This window comes from Notamacropus eugenii, chromosome 2 (genome assembly GCF_028372415.1).
Source record: "Notamacropus eugenii isolate mMacEug1 chromosome 2, mMacEug1.pri_v2, whole genome shotgun sequence".
Taxonomy (NCBI): domain Eukaryota; kingdom Metazoa; phylum Chordata; class Mammalia; order Diprotodontia; family Macropodidae; genus Notamacropus; species Notamacropus eugenii.
Genome location: NC_092873.1, coordinates 156,468,978 through 156,490,739, shown reverse-complemented (window position 1 = coordinate 156,490,739; position 21,762 = coordinate 156,468,978). Strand labels below are relative to the sequence as shown.

The 21,762-nt window shown below is 33.8% G+C and overlaps 1 protein-coding gene across 9 annotated transcripts in view; it reads left to right on the top strand.

Moving 5' to 3' along the window:
• Positions 1 to 21,762, top strand: part of SNAP91 (synaptosome associated protein 91) — a 170,038-nt gene that overhangs the window by 73,933 nt on the left and 74,343 nt on the right. For all 9 annotated transcript variants that reach the window (XM_072642714.1, XM_072642713.1, XM_072642712.1 and 6 more), the window contains exons 8-10: positions 5,701 to 5,807; positions 9,242 to 9,283; positions 20,346 to 20,416. In XM_072642714.1, the coding sequence (XP_072498815.1) occupies positions 5,701 to 5,807; positions 9,242 to 9,283; positions 20,346 to 20,416 (220 nt within the window). The remainder of the gene's footprint in view (positions 1 to 5,700; positions 5,808 to 9,241; positions 9,284 to 20,345; positions 20,417 to 21,762) is intronic.

Genomic DNA, 21,762 nt, shown 5'->3' with positions numbered 1-21,762 from the left:
TCATTGTTGTATGCCTGTGAAACATGGACAGTCTACCAGCGCCATGCCAGGAAACTGAATTGCTTCCATTTGAACTGTCTTAGGAAGATTCTGAGGATCACCTGGCAGGATAGGGTACCAGACACTGAAGTCCTTGCTTAAGCTGTGTTGGGGTTGGAAGCTCAATTCCATGTGAACAGTCTCGGGCGGGTAAAGGTGGGAACTTCTAAATCTTAGAGCTCTCACGAGACCCCCCCAGGAAACGGCTGGGAATCGAGGTGAACCGAGCTATCTCGTGTATTTCCGCCTCTTCCCGTGAGAAACGTGATGGGAGAGAGATCTCCCCGCCCTTGAGATTGTCCCGGATCTGGGCACACTATTGTTATCTAACAGCACGGTATTCAGATGCAAACTATGCGACTGGAGAGTTAAGTAGGATCAGGGAAGCCTGAAAGCTCTCTTAGCACGTGAGGAGCCAAAGAGGACACAAGGCTCCGCTTTTCCTCTTCTCCTTCTCTCCCCTCCCCCTCTCTCCCCGCTTGTACTTCTACTTCCAATCTCTTATTGTAAGATCTTTGCCTCCTTGGGAGATTCTCTTTCCCTCCTAAGGAAGAATCCCCTGCACTAGTAACTAGACCCTGAAATAAAGCTCAACCCTTGTTCGACTCTGGAACATCCTTTCTCTCATATGCGCACCCGGCGTGGCCAGCCGAAGACCTCAGGAGGTGAGGTAAGAAAGACTCGGCTAGCCCACAGGCCTCTAGGCCTGGCAAAGCTGAACTGCAAAGTATTCAAACTATGCTTCAGAGAGTGCAACTCTGATGGGCTGGCCACATTGTTCAAATGCCAAATGCACGCTTGCCAAAAAGACTATTTTATGGAGAACTTGGAAAGGGCAGGCGATCGCAGGGTGGCCAGAAGAAACGATACAAAGACACTCTCAAGGTCTCTCTCAAAAACTTTGGATTTGACTGTGCAACATGAGAGACACTGGCACAGAACCACTCAGCATGGCATGCCCACATAAGAAAAGGTGCTGTGCTCTTTGAGCAAAGCAGAATTGAGAAGCACAAAGTAAATGTAGGATGCACAGATTTGGGATATTCACCCCAAATATTCACACGGACTATCTGTGCCCATCCTGTAGTAGAGCATTCTAAGCTCGTATTGGTCTGATCAGCCACAGTTGGATGCACTGAAATTTTACTTTACAATGGTGATGTCATTTTGGTCCTCTTCGAAGACGAAGGACAACAACCACCACCACTATTTGTTACATGGGATCACTCTCTGAAGGGGGAGGGATACTGGGAAACCATGATGGTGTCAAAAACATAAATAAAAGTGTTTTTTAAATGGGAAAAAAAGAAAAAAATCTTTACAGCCTATCATATCATTTTATTTATGTAATTGTAGAGAAGAGGTGAAAAGAAACCCAGAATCTCTAAAACTCATTTTAGCTTGTATTTTCAGCTAATCACACTTGTCTTTGTAGGTTTATATTCAAAATCATTTTATTTCCCCTGCTTATCTTCTTTTGGAGGCATAAATTAAAATTAAATTGACAAAAGGCTCTTATTGCAAGACCTGAATAACTAATTCATTTAATTATGTGTAATTCTTAGGCAAGTTAAAACATCAAATTTCTAGTAATATGTTGTGTTAGTAGAATATAAGAAGGTCTTGCCCTAATATGAATGAAACAAAAAATAGCAAATAAGCCATTATACATTATACAAATATATTAAAATAATACTTAAAGGATAGTTGGCTCTCAGCTTTCCTTTTTATATAGTACTTGGTGGTTGTTGTAAATAGATTTATTAAGACAATGACCTAATGTACTTATGTAACTAAAGAAACCCTTAGTAGAATACTCTTTTTCATTATGAAAGGTATTAAGAAGCAGAAAACACTTTTCTACTTTTATAAAGAATAATAGTGTATAAACATCTGGCCTATTCCTTCTGTAAAATGGAGTTGAGCTAGATGACCTCAAAGGTTCCTTCTAACTATGATTCTATTAAAACTGCCTATTAGAGTAGTTGGAACTTATAATACATATCATTTTACTTTTTTAAGATTACCAGTTATTAATAACATTGACTTTAGTACCTGAGAATGAAGAATTGAAGATAATACTGAGGTTGCAAATCTGTGTGACTATAAAGATGCCCTTGACTTTAATATGAAAGTTTGGAAGTGGGGTGGATTTTGGAGGAAAGATTTTGTTTTGGACATGTTGAGATTGAGATATCTATGGGATATCTTATTTAAATTGTCAATTAAGTAGCATGTGACAGAGGACTGGAACTCAAGAGAGAATCAAGAGCTAGATTAATGTAATTGGGACCCATATGCATAAAGATGATAACTAAACCCATTGGGAGTCAATGAGATCACCAGGTGAGATAATGTGGAGTTTCAGTGGTTTCAGAACAGAAGAGAAACAAGAGAGAGCAGTGCCATAAAAATACAGAGGGAAAGAATATCTAGGAAGAAAAGGTGGTGAGTAGTGTTAAATGCTGTAGAAATATTTGAGAATAGTAATACTTTCTTATGTCACAATAAATATTCCATTTTATTTATATGGCATTATTTAGCATATGTATTGTTTACAACCTTTTATTACAAACAGTGTTTCTATGAATCCCTTTTTTTATATGGGTCTTATTTTGTTATCACTAATCTCTTTAGGATATATGCTCAGTAGTACTATCTTTGTCTAAGGATATTAGTGATTTGAGGTATGGAGGTGCATATTTGAAGGACTGAACTAATGTATAACTCCCAAATGCAGTGAATTAGTGTGATTAGTGTACTTATATTCTTATAGCCACTCCATCACTGAATTTTTTTATCTTTTCTCATCTTTGCTAATTTGGCAAAGAGGTGGTCTCCCAGGATTATTTTAATTTGCATTTTTCTATAGTAATGTTGACTAATTTTTCAGATGGCTTTTAACAGTTTCTAATTTTTTCAAAAAAAATTACATTTTTTGTCTTTGTGTCTATTGGGGGCAGCTACATGGCCCAGTGAATTGTCATGCCTAGAGTCAGGAAAACCTGAGTTCAAATTTGGCCTCAGGCACTTACTAGCTACGTGATCCTGGGCAAATCATTTAGCTTATTTGTCTCAGTTTCCTTATTTTTAAAACTTGAATATTAACTGCCCCTACCTCCTGGATTGTCCTGAGGATCAAATGAGATAATAATTGTAAGATGCTTAGCACAGTACCTGGCACATAATAGCAAGCACTATCTAAAAGTTATCTATTATTATTATCATTATCACTGAAAAATTCTTGATCTTATAAGTTTAAAAGTTCTCCTATATTCTGGATGCCAGGATTTTGGGGGAGATGTTTTAATGCAGATATTTTCCCCAATAAATATCTTTTCTTTTAATTCTACCTGCATAGATTGTGCAAAGCTTTTAACATTTTAATTGAAATTTATCTATTTTGTTTTTTATATTCTCCTCTACCACTCAGTAGTCAGATTATGAATTTTTCTCTATTCCCAAATTGTGCAAGATACAAACTTCCATTCTCTTATGATTATTTTTCTGTTATAACTCTGTTTAGATCACTTGAGATACTGATCTAAAAGCATTCATTGTAAAGTTGCCATCTAGTTTTTCCAATATTTCTTGTTGAATTAATACTCCCTTCTCCAGTAGTTTTTACTTTGATTTATATCAAATGATATGCTACTATTTTCTGCATACTGTATGTTACTGTACTGTATACTCTCACCTCTAGGTTTTCCTTATCTAATCTGGTCCAGTGTTCTGCTTTTCTTTTTTCTAACAAGTACCAGATTTTTAAAAAACTAATTACTGCTTTGTAATAAAATTGTAATCTGATAATGCTAAACTCATTTCATTCTTATTTTCTTCTCTTTTCCCCTAATATTGTTGATCCTTTCTATATCTATATGCATTTAAAAATATTTTGTATTCTTTAAAGTATTGCCTTGGTAACTTGGTATGCTAAACTTAATAAATTTCTATTGGCACGGACCATCTTCTAATAGCAAGTACTTTAACCAATGATTTAAATCTTTATTTCTTTGAAAAAATTTATTTGCAGCTATATTTTAATTTAATTAAATTCAATTGAATTAGAAATAGAATTTAATGATAACTTATTTTTATGTCACTTTCATTTTTGAATCAATCACTCCTCTACCCAATGAGCCATCCTTTATGACAAGTTTTTTAAAAGGGGGAGGTGGAGGTCATTCACCAAAATCAACCAACCCACCATTCAAGTTTGGCAGCAAGTGGCAATACCTCAGAGTTGTTTTAATTTGTATGCATATAATTGGTATATTTAATTTGTATATATACAATATTCTACACCTATAACTCCCCACCTGGAGAAGAAGAATTTTCTCAGCTCTTCTCCAGAGCCAAGCTTAGTCATAATAACACAGTGTTAAATTTAGCTTTCTTTTTCTTTTTTGTTGTTTGCTTTGTTGTAATCTATATACATACATGTTTTCTATACATATATGTATATATTTCCTCTGCTTACTTCACTGTATCAATTCATTGTCTTACCTTGCTTCTCTGAAGTTTTCATATTTCTCATTTCTCTCTATAAAACAATATTTCATAGAATTCATGTACCACCATTTGTTAAGCCATTCCTCAGTAGGGATTGTGGTAGGTTAAATATTTAATACATATTATTATTTTCAATGGAATTTCTTTATAACTTTTCCAGAATTTTGTTTGAAATATATAGAAATACTGATGGTTTATAGATTTACTTTGTATGCTACAATATATTTTATTGAATTGTTTTATTCCTTCAGTAACTTGTTGCTGTTCTTCTCTAGGGTTTTCTGACTTATCTTCATATTGTGGGCAGCATGGCATAGTAGATAGAGTTCTGGACTTGGAGTCAGTAAAACCCAAGTTCAAATCCTGTCTTATATACTTAGTAAATATATGACATTGGGCAAGTCACTTAACCTTTTTGCCTCAGTTTCTTCATCTGTAAAATGACAATAGCATCCACCTTACATTTTTTTTGTGATGTGATAATGCGAAATTCACTTCTTTTGTAATTTGTACACCTTAAAGTGATATGTTGTTATCTTTAGATAAAGATAATTTTGGCTTTTATACTTCCTGTCCATATTATTATACTTTCTTTTTCATTTCACATTGTTATCAATAGCACTTCTCATGCTCTGTCAAACATTAATGAGGAAAAAGGGCATCTTTCTCCTGTAGTTTCCTGTATTTCTCCATTACAAGTGATGATTAGTTCTTGGTTTTAGAGAAATGCTTTTGATTATGTTAAAGATTCTTTGGTTCATTTTTAGGAAGCAAATGCTTTGTAGTGTTTTTCACATAAATGACTTATTTTCCCAAATGTTTTTTTTCTGCCTCTATTCATTTAATTATGATTTATAAAAAAATTAATAAACTGTTATCCCATTGGTTTTCTTAATGTTGGCCCTTGCTTGCCTACTTGGAATTTATTACTTGGTTAAGTGAAAGCAGGTAACAAAGATGAATGTAAAAGTTTGGCATAGCCCAAGAAGAATAATGTACATGCTAAACCTAGAGAGAAAAGGCCATCTAAATATATTTCATGCTACCATTAACAACAGGCTTAACTTTAGTTAACACAATCATGAAGCAGAGTTAAATTATATTACTTTTATTTGCCAGATTGCTAATGATTTTATCTATTATTCCTAGAAAAATTTTTTGAAATGAAGAAGGGGCAATGCAAAGATGCCCTAGAAATTTACAAACGATTTCTAACAAGAATGACACGAGTTTCAGAATTCCTTAAAGTTGCAGAGGTAGGTAATGTTAAATTTTATTGTGAATGGAGTCAAAGTGACAGCATATATGAGGGAGCATAATATGTAGTGGAACTTAAAAACAAGCAAAAAATCAGTAATAGAATCTTGGAATCTTAGAATTGTAAAGAAATAAGTCATTTCAACCAGTTTCCCCAAAGCAAAAGCTCTCGCTTCTCTGTGGCACTTTTGACAGTCACCCAGATGGCTATTTTTATACTTATAGTAATGGGAACCCCATTAATTTGAGAGGCAGTTCGTTTCATCTCTAATCATATCTAATTTTTACTTCTTCCCATATTACATACATGTACTTCCTTGTAATGTTTTAGTTTGAGATGTTTGTCAGTCTGCTAAGTTCTGACTCTATAGAGAAATACCCTATTTAACTAAATGGAGTTATCATCACTTTACCAGTTATTTAAATATAATAGTGGAGTAAAAGACATTTTAAAAAACATATGGTTTTCTAATTTTTTAAAAATTTATATCCATTATCCTTGAGGTCTTTTATAGTTTCTAAATAATAGTTTAACTTTGCCTGCGTGATTATATGATGATTTTATTTTTCCTATTTCCTTCTGTAATTTATACTTTCAGTTTGAAAATCTTTATGCTAGTTCATACTGATGTTTGAGATCAGTTTTATATACAGTACCAGTACACTCACTATATAAATATAACTCAGATAATTCTGAGCCATTTTTTTTGGATTAACATGTGTGCATAGGAATACAGATGATAACAAGACAGTGTTTCAAAAGTATGTATATTTTCAACCTTGAGAGTCTTATTTTTTAAGCTGTATATTTGTGATAAAGTTCTTTAACAAGAAATGGGAAGTAAAAGATCTTATATATACTGTTAATGACAACATTTTCTTAGTAACTTGGGGTGACACAAAGTTAAGAGACATAACTAAAATGTGCTTGGGAGAATTGGGGTGTAAAATGATCTCACTAGGTTTAACAGTGAGCTGAAAAGATAAGATTTTATAAATGTAAAGTCTGGTACTTGGATGCAGGTAGATAGTTAGATGTTTAGGGGTCTTAGTAAACTGAAAGCTCAGTATGATTCAGCAATATGGTGTGACAGCCAAAACATAATGCAATCTTAGTGTGTAGAATGAGGTTATGATAGTGCTGCAGTATTTAGTTGAGGCAAATAATATCCCTGAGTACTGAACTCAATTCTGTGCTTTAGAACATACATTAATAAGTTACTACATATATCAATGGAAGTCAATAACAAAAGGAATAGATCTTGAAATCATACTATACAAGGATTGATTTAAAAAATTAGAGATATTTTACCTGAAAAAACCACTTAGATGGAAGATATGATTGAAATTTGAAAGGTTATCTTGTGGAAGAAAGCACCACAGAGCAGAAATTATACTTGGTCCCACTGAGCAAAGGTGATGAATGGAAATTATAAGGGGACTGATTTCAACTCATTTCAAGGAAACAAAGTCCCAAAAGTTACAACCCTTTAAAAGTGGAATTGTCTTATAAAATTGTGAGTTTCTGATTATTGGAGGTCTACAAGTGCTAGCTATGTGGCCACTTTTCAGGTGTCTTCTGAACAGGATTCACAATTTAGGGAGAGATGGGGCTAAAATTCTGTAGCAATTTTCAATATCAGATTTATTTGAAACTTAGAATATTTAACATAAAACCTTCAGAGGAAGATTCTAGACTTCTAGGAGGTAGAAAGGTTAAGGAGGAGGTGGATATTTAGTTTAAGCAATTCCTCTGTGAATCAAGCTAGTAACTTACTTTAGCTATTGGGGGACAGTTCCAGTATTTAAAAATAGCTTTTAAAGAATATCCCTTCTTAAATATGAATTGTTCTGTAGTTACCTTCACTTACTGATCTATCAAAAGTTTGTTTGCATCCTTTCCAAACTTTGTTAAGAAATATATCAATATATTCCAGTACAGTATTAACAAATGTGTTTTCAAGGAAATAACATGATTCATAATTCCATTTCCAAGTCAGCTGACATAGTGAGTGTGACTGCTTAAACTATCAAAACTCCTTGTTATGATAGCTCACACTGTATAAGACAGTGGTTGAAAAGAACTTTATGTCTCCTTTCTAATTTTATCCATAGAACAAACCGTGAAATACTTTAAGTATAACCTACATTTTACAGATGAGAAAACCAGAGTTCAGAGAAATTAAATGACTTCTCCAAAGTTACACAGCCAGTAAGCAGTGAGGCTGACACCAAGTCTGGCGTCCTTTTTAGTTCACTGGCAGCTTCAAGTGGTAAAACTACTTACAGAAACTTTCATGAGTGAAGCTTTCCACTTCCCTAGTACTGTCATTTGTCAATGCCAATACCTTTAAAAACAAAATTTTAAAAATCCCTTTAGAAAGCTAACTACTCATAATTATAATTTAAGTTAGCAATGGTCAAAATATGAGGCAAACATGGTGCAGTAGCTAAAGAGCTAGCCTTGAAGCCACCTTTGGTTCAAATTTGCCTCTAATTGTGTGATCCCAGACAAGACATTTAACCTCTCAGTAGCAGTCCCAAGTTACCCTAAGATCTCTTAGTTGCTGAGAAGGTGCTATTGATCTTCATTAGAAGAAGAAATCTCTCTAATATGAATTCCCTATGGTAATCAAGTCAATTAAAACGACTGCTTTATGTCCTAATAGCCATAGTGGATATAGAATTGGATTTATCATCAGGGAGACCTACGTTCTAAGTCCTACCTCTGATGCTTATTTGCTCTCTGATCTTGATCTTTTGACCTTGGATGATAGATCACAAGAATATAGGCCTAGCGTGGGAAGGGACCTTAGAGACCTTCTACTCTAGCCCCCTCATTTTATAGATGAAGAAAGAGAGGTCCAGAGAAGTTAAGTGATTTACCCAGGGTCACACAACTAGCATAAGAGGGGAGATTTGAACACAAGTCTCCCTGACTCCAGATCTAGCACAAACCACGCTCCCTCTTTGAGCCTCTGTTTCTTCATCTATAAAAAATGCAGGTAATAATAGTACCTTTCTGTCAGTTCATTTGAGAGACACATAAAATGTTCATAAAACTCTTGGAAACCTTAAAGAGTACCATATGTTTGCTAATCTTATTATTATTTTTGTTATGCTACTTGTGGTAGTGGTGATGATTATTACTTACCGACCAATAAGGAAGTCTTAAAAGTTTGTATCACTTAACAGAACTCACATTTTGCTTGGGTTCTACTAAAGGGTATATATGATGTACACCCAGATGTAGAAACAATCATTTTTTAATCTTATTATTTGCAAGAAAATGAATATGATCCAAAAGAAACTGACCTATGCTATAATACCTAAAATGATGGGCTATAGTTTTTTTTATTGTTTATGGATGCAATTTAAATTATTAAAGTATGAATAAAAACTTCCCACTAAATTACTTATTTTTTATTCACAGCAAGTTGGTATTGATAAAGGTGATATTCCAGATCTTACACAGGTAAGCAATCCCTAGAGGAAAAGATAAAATATACATGGCTTTATTCTGAGGCCAAATTGGTGCATGCTACTACTAAGTAGGCTGGTAAAGAGAAATTTCATGACTTGCCAATCATACATATATTTTCCAACAGAGACTAATCTTGTGAAGGACAAATATTTTCTCTAATCCGCTCTGTTAGATATTACTTAAACTCACTTTATTTTTACTGCCCATGTGATTATATTTGTAGGGATAATTTAAGGAGGACTTGTCACATGCTTTTTTTCCCCTTCATAGATAGCCACTAACTTTGCTTGCTGATTTATATGTCAATTTTGGCTCCCAAAACTTGAACCAAACAAAACTGTTAAATAGGAATGCTTATATAAAATGCTCTTGTCATCAGGAATGCCTCTCTATATGACATATGTGTAAAAATAAGAACATTTTCCCTGCTTGTGCTGCTACACTTCACACATTTCATTTTGACAGGTAGGCTATAATTAAGAGGGCCAAGGCAAGGAAAAACACTGCTGTCACAAGTCTGCCATATTGCTTCCTGCTTTCACCATACCACTAGGAATTTCAATATATATAATTTTTTCACAATCACTGCATAGCATGAGGTCTAACTGTTGACAGCTGAAAAATTTTCCTGGGTGCTGTCTGTTTTGTTTTGGTATTTTTTTTATGTACAGATAGATGGGATTCAGATAGAAGGAGGTGCTTTTTTTCCATTTATGTGTCTGGAGTACAGAATTACAACTTTCTTAGATAGAAGAATTGATTCATTGATACTAATAAAATTTTCTAAGAAGATGGCATTTTATCAAATGAAGAATTACTGAAGTTTAAGTCTTTTAGGTTCAATTAATGTCTTATCTCTTCTGGTTAAATCCTAGCAACATTTTTCTAATACTGGAACTAAATAGAAGTCTTAAGTAGCACTTACAAAAATCATCTAGTAGAGACTTTTTCATCTTATGGCAATGATTTTGACAGAAAATATTCTATTTTAAACCAAGAAGACATTGTAGCAGATGGAAATTGGCCCAATTTTATATTTTTATATTACCTCGTATGCATTGGTATATAACATGATTACATATTAACATATAACTTTATGTCATAAAAATGGAATATTTTAATCTGACATCTTAGTCTTCTGCTTTATTTTAGATGATATCCTTAAATATTATTTTAAAATTCAAGGTAGAACTGCTTTAAAAAAATATGATCTTACATGACTAATGTGAAAATGTATTTAATAAGAACTCATAAAAGGTTGCATGCCATCATGAGGAGGGAGAGAGGAAAAGAAGAGGAGAAAATTTAAAACATATGGAAGTGGTTACTGAAAATCAAAACCAAAAATATTAACTTTAAAAAACAAAAAATAAATGAGATCTTAAGAATTAGTTAAAATAAATATTGTTTCAGAAATTAGACCTAAACTTTTTATTATTTATATGTTTGTTTATTTTTAGTTTTCAACATTCACTTCTATAAGATTTTCAGTTCTAAATTTTCTCCTTTTCCTTCCCCTCTTCCTCCTCCTCCTCCCCACAACAATGTGCAATCTGATATAGGCTATAAATGTATAATCATAATAAACATGTTTCCATATTAGTCATGTTGTGTAGAAGAATTAGAGCCAACAGGGAAAACCACAAGAAAGAAGAAAAGAAAAACAAAAAAAAGGAGAAAATAGTCTGCTTTGATCTACATTCAGACTCCATAGTTCTTTCTCTGGATGTAGATAGCACTTTCCATCATGAGAACTAGACCTAAAAGGAAAGATATTATTGTATTGTTATCTAAGATAATTCACATCTTGCAGATTTTTATATTTGCTTCAAGTTGATGATAACAATATTTAGTATGAAATATTTTATGCTAAAGTAAGATTTTTGAAACTTGAAACCAAGCAAGATGATTATATAATTGAAAATGTGGCTAAAAACTAAGTTTTGTATAGAAATTAAATTTAAATTTAATCTATGTTATTAGCATTTTCTCCATTACTTTGTTAAGTCTAGACCAGGATGGGGGAACCTGTGGCCTCGAGGCCACATATGGCCCTCTATTTCAAGTGTGGTCCTTTGACTGAATCCAGACTTCACAAAAGAAATTTGTTTTTGAAATTTGAAAAACAAATTTCAACAGAACAATGTGTTGAGGTTTGATTTGTAGCTTTTCCTGATTTCCATGGTGTAAGATGCTTATCCTGTACACTTAACAGTTGTGTCTCATGAGCCAGTTTGAACTGGCTCCAGTGCAACCTTGGTACATTCCATTATTAGACCTGTACTTAAAAATGTTTACAATTTGGAAGGACTTGGTGCAGCTTACTCTGCTGGCAAAAACCTTTGAGAACCTAGAGTCACCTCCAGGAGACAGGGAGGCACTGGAATAGAACTTTATTGGAGATTATCAAATATGCTTTAATTAAATTTTAGACACATTTTCTCAAGTTGTATTTATTTACAAAATAATTCCAACATAGAACTTAATGATTTTTGCCTAGCAGCTCTTATAAATATTAAAGAGTCTTTAATACCAGTAAGGTAATAAGTATGGCTATAAAATAATAGTGGAGTGCTTGATATATTGAAGGGGAAAATTTATCTAGAGATCTTTAAGCAAAAGTAAATGTTCATCTGAGTTCACTTAGGTATAGTATAATATTAAAATTGGGAAATGGCCTAAAATCTACTCCTTTGTTTTAGGATCCTTGTTTTTAGAAACTGAGATTCATTTATGGTTTTATTACAAAAAGATATATCAGCTTGTTTGGGTTTCATTTTCCAGGAGCACTGGTACCAATTTTAATTTACATTTCATCCTTCATGTTAGCTATGAAAATAAATATTGATTTAATAGAGCAAAGTACCATGTTAAGGGCACTCTTTTAATATGATGTCTCATCTGTATACCAAAATGATTTAAGGTTTCTTCAAAGATAAACAGAAATCTTATTCAGTGGCCCTCTGCTCATAAGCATCAGGTAGAGTGTAAAATGGAGAGATGTATTTTTGCCAAAGATGTTTACTATTGTGATAGAAACCCAAGGTCAAGAAGTATTCTTTGTGCATAATTCTTTGTGCATAATTCTTTGTGCAGATGATCTTATTTGTTAATAACATTGTGCCAGATGTACCAAGCCCCAGAACATGAAAGAATCTCCTCCTGAAAGAGAGATATAACCACTTGAGAGTTTGGCCACGTTATCCACGCAAAAAACACCATGTGGATGAAGGATTCCTATTGCCCAGATTGTAATAATCAAGCTTATGGACAATATATAGATCTGATGAATAAGCACACACACACACACACATACATATATACATACATTATATATACTCATTCACATATATTCATGTATATGTATATATGTATGTGTGTATATATGTATGTGTGTATGTATATGAGACAGGCTGTACATGAACAGTAAGTTGGGGCCAGAATTAAACAAGTGAAGAAGAGTGGACTGGATGACTTTCAGGAAATTGCAAAACTGCTTTGATGACCAATGATCTTAAGCTTCTCCAAGGAACACAAGCCAATCTTTTAAATATAAATATTCTACCCGTATTTTCTGACTAGGAGCCACAGAAATAATCCCCAAAGAATTTAAAATGAATATCACATAGAGGACAATGGAGAAATAGCTAATGGATGTGAATAAGCTGTAATATGTAACCACTGAAGAATTTCAAAGAAGAGGAAAAAACCATCATTAAGCAAGTGTATGATAAGAAAAGAAGATGAAGTAGTCATTCAGCCTCAGTGAGGAATGACAAGTGGACAGCCAGAGGGATCCCTTGGTAACTTGGTGAAGTTAAGAGAAAGCAGTATTTCTGTTATGTGGCAAACTTATAGGAGAACATGGGTATTTGTGCAGGAGGGGCAGTCTTGAATAAGTAAACATTTTTAAATGTCTATGTGCTAGGCGCTGAGATGAGCTGGGGGCTCAAAAAAGAGGCAAAAAACATCCCCTCCCCTCAAGCAGCTCGGTCTAGTGAGGGAGACAACAAACAAGTGTGTACAAATAAGTTATATACACTACAAGGAGTGAAATAATTAAGAGAGGGAAGGCACTAGAATTAAGAAGGTTTGCAAAAGGCTTCTTGTAAAAGATGAGATTTTAGCTGGAAATTAAAGGAAGTTAGTAGGCAGAGATGAGGAGGGACAGTATTTCAGGCATTGGGGTCAGCCAGAAAAAATGGTTGCAGCCAAGAGACAGTGTCTTGTTTTATGGAGTAGCCAGGAGGCCAGTGCTGGTGGATTGAGGAGTGTGGGTCATGGTGTGAGGTTCAAGAATACTGGAAAGTAGGAAGGGCTAGGCTATGAAGGGCTTTGAATGCCATATAGAGAATTTTTTATTTTATCTTTGGAGGTGATAGTGAGTTTATTGAGTAGGAAAAAAGGGATAACCTGATTGGACTTGCACTTTAGGAAATTTACTTTAGTAGCTGAATAGAGGATGGATTTGAATAGGCCAAGTCTTGAGGCAGGCTGACCTGCCAGCAAGCTATTGCAGTCATCAAAGCATGAGATGAGAGCCTGTACCAGTCACGCCAGCATCAGAGGAGAGAAGGGGACACATTTGAGAGAAGGAATATCCAAATTGATGAGATCCTAGATACATTCTAACATTAAGTGTTGAGTTATGCCTTTTTTTCAAGCACATAAAAAATTTACATATGCATAGTTTATCTCTATTCTCACATTCACATAATGTGTTTTTATCTATATGGGGAAGAGCAACCAGGAAGAACTTAAATAGTAGGCTTTGACTTTTATACCGGGATTTTTGCTACAAATGGATTAAGACCAAAATTATGCTTCACTTTCTGTTCTTGCTGTTGCTTCTTATAATTATGTACCCAAGTTTACTTTCAATTTAAAGTGTTAATCATTAATCATACTTCATAACCTTCCTGACCCTTGTTTAATTTTAAATATATAGGGAAGGTATCCTTTAAAGCACAACTCAGTTGTTTGGTGTACTGCTTTGTTTGCAGGACATTCAATAAATAATTGTTACCTGATTTTAGAATTTTAATCTTAAGGATTCATTCAAATCTCATTTTTTAAAAGGTTACAGGTGCTAATGGTGTGATCTAAAATGAACTGAATGTACTTTGGCATGTACCTCTATTCAGCCTCGGTTTAGAGAACCAAAGGAAGCTAGATGAATTCTCTGAGTTAGAATTCTGGATTCACTGTAACAACTGGATTAGCTTCAAAGGCAGTGGACTAAACTGGATTCTCAGGTAGTCCTCAGGGGTATATGAAGCCCTTGGGTCAGGACTGGACAGAAATCTTATACCTTTTGATTGGAGTACAGCCTCTAAGCCTCACTGAGAAGTTTAGAGTAGGATCTGGTTAACATCTCAATCTGTGGTATAGACGACATATATCCAAGTAATTATCTTCTGTGACAATTTTTCTATCTTTGTCTGATCTTTATCTAGAAAGTGTGAGGGGGAAGCCTTGCTGGAGAAAGGGGAACATGCGGTCAAGTAGGGATTTCCCTTATTTGGAGGTGAAATACATATTTGAAATCTGAGAAAAGTTGATATTTTTGTTGACCCTAGGAATGGAAAAGAGGTGGCAGGGATTCTACAGGTGTCTTTTTAAAAATGTTACTGGCCAAAAGCTACCTCGTTAATTTGGAGTTTACTGGTTAGATTTCTTTCTCAAAGATCAAGCCTTAAACCCACAGCACTCTGGATCTCATGGACTAGACAACAAGTCCCTGCCCAAGCAACACTTAATGGTTATTTTGGGGGTCTTCCTGACCCAGAGTGAATGTGAATACTAGCTGTTTCTCTTTTGGCCAGCAACCCTGAGGGCCTTCCCCTTCCAATTTGATTTTTTTTATTAAAGGGGCCATCCCTTGATTTACTTCTTAAAGATGCCTATTCACTGAATGGATATTGTCTCACTCAAAGTGAGAACCTGCAAAGACTTTAGCTTAAAAAGACCAAGGTCTCCCACTGCATCCTAGGCCATCTCCAGTCATCCTGATTGATATCTGGCCACTGGACTCAGATGGTTCTGGAGGAGAAAGTGGGGCTGGTGACTTTGCACAGCGCTCCCTCACTCAAATCAAAATCAATTGCAAGTCATATCATCATCTGCATGATATCATGGTCCTCTTCAAGAATGAAGGACAAACCATAACCACAACCAAGAAAATATAGGAGAATCATGAGAAATCAGGCTAGTTGTCTGAAGCCCTTTTATCTCTTTAAACTTTCATTATTACCACCTACAAATGTAGCTATATATTTGAAATTTCTTACTAACTTTTTCAAAGAGACATACAAGTTTTAAGTGTGAGGAGATGAAGATTGAAAACTATATTGATATCAGAACTAGTACTTTTCTTTTAAGCACTTAATATTGTGGGGTTTTTTAAGACTTGACCAAGGAAAAAATTTAAAATTTTTAAATTAATCTGAATAACCTGTAAGTCATTTTCTCTTGCATTTGACTTATCATATTTCTTCTTGTAATCAGTTCTTTTTCTATCAGAAGGATTATTGAGAAGGTACTAATTTGTTTTTTGGGTACACATATTCTAAATTTATGATCTCTACTTATGAAAAACTTCTTAGACTTTACTGACTGATCTGAAAATCACTAGTAATAAAAGTTCTTTTAAAGACTGATGCTGGTGAATTGATAACTAGCATATAATATTACTATTATCTTCTATTTCTCAAAAGCTACCCTTTTGTTCTTTGTATTTGTGTTCTAATTCAATTAGTGTCTACAAGATTGGCACTATTTTTACTTGAGTAACTCAGGATACTGTTGAGTATTCCTGCATGTTGTATATTCCCTTGCTTTCTTTAACAATGACAGAGGCATTTTGGTGTCCTCCTTACCAGAGATTTGAGGCATAATCCATGAATTGTTGGAGAAAAAAAATTTTCAAGAAAAACATCAAAGAACTTTCTATTTTTCCATTGAAAAGGATGAATTTATTTCTACTTGGTTCCTAAATGAAATTGTTGGTGTGCAGGGGTTGAAATAGTTAACTTTTGAGGTACTTTTCCATTCTATGTTCCTTTGAAAACGTTGGCTTGATTTACTTTGACATCAGCCATATTGACATTATGATCAGAAAGAAATTCTCCTAATAGTTATGCACTCTAACAAGCCAAATATGGTAGTAGAAAGGTTGTTTTAACATGAGGCTCTTCTTTCTGGACCTCCAGTTATAACTTGCAGATCTCTATCATAAATTTCAAACTGAGTATTCTGTAGACATTTTAAACTCAGCCTTTTCAAGCTCATCATTTTTTTCCACAAACCCACACCTCTTCTGAACCTCCATACTTCTGCTTGGTTCCTCACCATTCAGTCACCCAGGTTCTCAACCTCAGCATCATTCTTGAGTCTTCACTTTCCCTCGTCTTAATTGCCAAATCTTGTCATTATCCTTCCACAATGTCTTAAACATCTTTCCCTTTCTCCGTATTCCAATGGCCACCACCCCAGCTTGGGCCCTCATCACTTCTTTTAATTTTTATTGTGTCCTTAGTGCTTAGCACAATGTTTGGCATGTAATAGGCATGTGATATATATTCATTTATTCATTCACTGGCCTCACTGCCTCAAGTCCTGCCTTGTTCCAAACCATCTTTCCCAAAGTTATTAAAGTACTTTTTCTAAAATGAAGGTAGATAATGTCATTCAGTAAATTCCAGTTTCTATTAGTTATATCAGGGACAAAATATAAACTCCTCTGTGACTTTTATCTGTTTCTGACCTTCCTCTCAGCCCAATTATACTGCCATATGTGGTTCCCTTTACCATACTTTATGGTCTAGGAAAATTGGCTCTCTTACTGTTCCTTAAAGGTCAGTGCTTTTGTATTGGCTCCATTGTATCCCTGTCAGAAATGCATGCTTTATTCACCTCTGCTTCTTGAAATCCCTTGTTTCCTTCAAAACAAAGCTGCAAGTGCTCTCCTCAAATCCCATTGCTTTACATTTATCTTATGTATATTTTGTATACACTTATATATGTAAATGTCTCCTCTGTTAAAATGAAATCTCTTTGAACTCAAATAATGTTTTTTATTTAGCCTTTTTTTCAAAATTAGAAATTTAAATAATATTATAAGAGAGGAGTCAGTGAACTTTATCTTTAGCATCTAAATTGGCCCAAATTATTTCCTAATATTTATTAACATGGACAGCTAGGTGGCACAGTGGACAGAGCATTGAGTTTAGAATCAAGAAGCCTAATCTTCCCGAGTTCAAATCCAGCCTCAGACATTTACTAGCTGTGTGACCCTGAGCAAGTCATTTAGTCCTGTTTATCTCAGTTCCTCATCTGTAAAATGAGCTGGAGAAGGAAATGGCAGACCATTTCAGTATGCCAATGGAGTCACAAAGAGTCGTACATGATAGAAAACAACTGAACAACAACAAATTTATTGATATACTAACATATCTTTGTCTTTTAGCTATTTCTATATATTATGGAATCTGATATATAATTAATTCTTTTTTTACCTCAGAATTTGCAATGCAAAGTTGAAATAATTAAGACAATAAAAATTATTTAATCATATTTTTAGCCCATTTTAAAAAATAATCTTTTAAATGAATTTCTTTGCCCCCCAAAATAAAAGTATTTTGACATTTTAAGCACAAAATATGAAGTCAATCTTTTATTCAAAGTCAAATTATATTCTGTCTACCTCATTACACCATTGTTTAATTTTTTTAATTAGAAAATAGTCACAACATTTTTCTTAAATTAAAACAAAAATTTTAGTTTTGCTGAAAGACTTGATTCTATGCCAAGTGAAGAGCAATATATATATATGTATGTATATATATATTTATATATAGATATATATTCTCTTGACAATATAGCTGAAGTTATGACATCATATTGGGGTTGTTAGAGCAAATAGTAACTGTAAAAAAAAACAGTGATACTTGGGGAAAGATTTCTCATTTTTTTAACATAAGGCCTAATATTTGTTTTTAAGTAGTTGATGTGATTAAAATCAGACTGACCAACTGAACAAACTTCATTCAGAAAATAACTATTAAGCACTTGTGTGTAAGTTGCTAGGAATAAGACAAAATTGAAAAACAGGTCTTGCCCTCAAGGATCTTACATTATACAGGTCAAAATATACTAAACTGATGAAGTTATGACTTCTTGATTTAATTAGATTTGACACAATTTGTTACATTTCCCTTATTAGGTATATGACCCCAGGAAAATCATTAACCTCTCAGACTCAGTTTTCACATGTATAAAATGGGAATATTAATAGTATCTACTTCACAGAGTTGTAAGGATCAAATAAGATATGTGAAATACTTTGCAAACCTTGAAGCCTTAAAGTAACATATAAATGTTAGCTTTTATTATTAGCTAGTAATGTAAGTTGACTTTGGAATAGAAATGTACAATTTCTAATTTACAATAAATTGTGAATTAGAAGAATTGTCAAAGTGAGTCACTCCAGTATTCTGTCTCTTCATTGCCAAGAGACCTGTTCTTAGAGATCACAGATATTCTGAGTAGGTTGGAGTTGTACTCCAAAGCATTCTTTTTATTAATGACTTATTTAGAGATTTAGCTATACTTTTGTTGAGCTTATTATTTGAAACTTCCTATTTCTGGCAATAAATGATCAAATAAGGTCATTATAATAAAGCACTTAGCACAGTGCCTGGCACATAGTAAGTGCTATACAAATGTTAGCTATTATATAAGCGTGAAATTCCAAAACTAAGAAAATCATGCATTTTTATATTCTTGACCTAAAATTGATTTAGTGTATCTTGTCATAAAATGTATTTACTGTGGGATTTCCTTACTGTAGTTTTCTATTATGACAGTTAAAATGATAAAAATATGGTTGCTTCTTTGAAACCCACTTAAAAATAATTTTCATATCTAAAGAAATCCTGATTAGTTTACATACAATTTCAGTTGTAGTTATGAATAGGTGATTTAACAGTCCTGTAAATGTCGGTGAAAGTTTTGGATCTGAGTGTTAGCATGATGAAGATAATGTTAAAATTTCTAAAGTTTTAGGATAAATTGACTAGAATGTTCATATGAACCTACAATTCCAAATGCAGCAAATTCTGCACATTTTTATTGCCTGGAATGTTTTTAAGGTAATCTTTGATGCTTCCAAAAAAAGGATAGTGTCTCAAATAAATTTGAGATATTTTTAATTATCTTTTGGTATTGTTAGTTACATAGAACAAAGTTATCTAGTTGTTTAAATTAAACTACATCTCAACAAAAGAAAATTTTAGTGCTTATTAAGCATTTGAAAGATTTGCGCTTATTTTGCCATGATTCCTTCCTTCCCTATTTTTCTCCTATCCTTAGTGTTTTCATTCAAGTGTATAGTAGTAAGATTTTACTGTATTTTTATAAATTTGCTTTGGGAATATGTTTCTATCTTGGATTCACTTTTCTTACATTCTTAGCATGAGAATGGATGTGCTGAACTTTACCTGATAAATTTTTCCAAGTATAAGTATTAAACTTTTTTTGCCTTGTGTGATTTGATATACTGGAACCTCAGAAAGAGAAGCTAGGTGGCACAGTATATAGAGTGGTGGGTCAGCTTCCTGAGTTCAAATCTGTCCCTAACACTTACTAGCTGTGTGATCCTGGGCAAGTTACTTAACTCTATTTACTTCAGTTTCCTCATCTGTGAAATGATCTGGAAAAGGAAATGGCAAACCATTCCAATATCGTTGCTAAAAAAAAACAACAACAACAATTGGAGTCACAGAGTTGGACAGGACTAAAAATGATTGACAAACCTCACAATAACACTATGTATTGCAGGGTCAAATTAGGTTTAATGTGGGTCCATCTTGGATCCTGTCTAATGGGGTTTAATTATTGCAATGTCAAAAGAACCTTATCTGAGATTCTCACATGTTCAGTAGAACCTGATTGTGGATTTCTAGGACATGGTTATAGTCTAGTTCCAGAAATTTTAACTTTGGCAGGCTAAGGGAAAAGAATGTAGACATTCACTTTTACTTTTTCATTATAGGCTCCGAGCAGTCTTATGGAGACACTTGAGCAGCATCTAAATACATTAGAAGGAAAGAAAACTGGAAACAAGTATGCTTTAGTTGTATATTCTAAAGTGTGTATGTGTATGTGTTGTGGGGGGATCTTTGCTAGCTTTAACGAAAAAGTAATTTTTAATAAAAGTATAGTGTCATTTATAAATGACATCCTTCCTTCTACCCCAACTCCTATTATTTATCAGGAGATTTTTCAAAATTTTCCAGCTGAAGCAACAGAAATTTGGTTTTGGTAGCAATCATGTTGATTTAATATGAATCTTAATGATTCTTCATGTTAACTTATGTTTTTAATTGTCTTGCAAAATGTGAGCTTCTTTGTTGACACTGTAGTTTCTAACGCAATTCCGAGTTAATCACCCAAAAGCTTTTGCTGACACTATTTTCTGCCTAATGGTTTTATTTACTTTTCCTCTGTAGGGACTTTTAAGCAACTGTTTCCTCTCCCCTTCCCTCCTGTCTTGGGCCCTAACTGAATATTGGGGAAGACAAATGAACAAAAATACAATTTACCTCCTTAACTAAGTTTTGAAAATATCATTTTAATTGACTGCTAGTTCCATAGTAGATATAGGAATAAATTATTAACCAATCTCCTTGCCTCCTTGTCTCTGATTGCTCCATTCAGTCTGTTCTTCACAAAGCTAATGAATTTATCTTTCTAAAACTACATTTATATTAAACCAATCCCCTTCTCAAAATCTTTCTATGGCCTTTGGTCCAAACATCTGAGCCTAAATTCAAGACCCTGATGCCATCCTACACCTCTAGTTTTATTTCCCACTGCTTACTTAGAGAAGCCTGAGCTCTCTCTCTAACAGTCAAATCATTGTACTTAGCAGGCCTTAAATTTTGCTAGTTCCTTGGTTTGAAGAAAGCATTCCTTTTCCATAGATTTCCCTTTTCACCTTCTTTGCTATCAAAATGCAGTTCATCCTAACACTTATGTGAAGTCATTTCTCTCCCCATTTTAAAATCCTTAAGTATTTTTTTGCTTTTTTTAGATATTTTTGCATCAAAATAGCTAAGGTTGTGCTTTATACTATTCTTTATGTGTTCCATATCATACTTTACATACAATAATTATATAATCAGTATTTGTTGGTGGTTATAAGAACCATCAATTAAACAAACATACGAGGTTGAGAACAGAAAAGTCAGTGGAGACCATCCAATAAGTTTCAGGTGACTGATAGACCTTGACCAGTTATAGCTGTGCCATACCCATCTCTATGTTTTTCCTGTTTTCTCCCCAGTTTCCTAGACCTCAGAATTTTGTCCTGAGAAAAAGATTATGCATTTTCCTGACATTTTTGTAACATGTCCACATGTGTTATGACTATATCATTAAAAAGTATAATTTACTAATGGGAGCTAGTA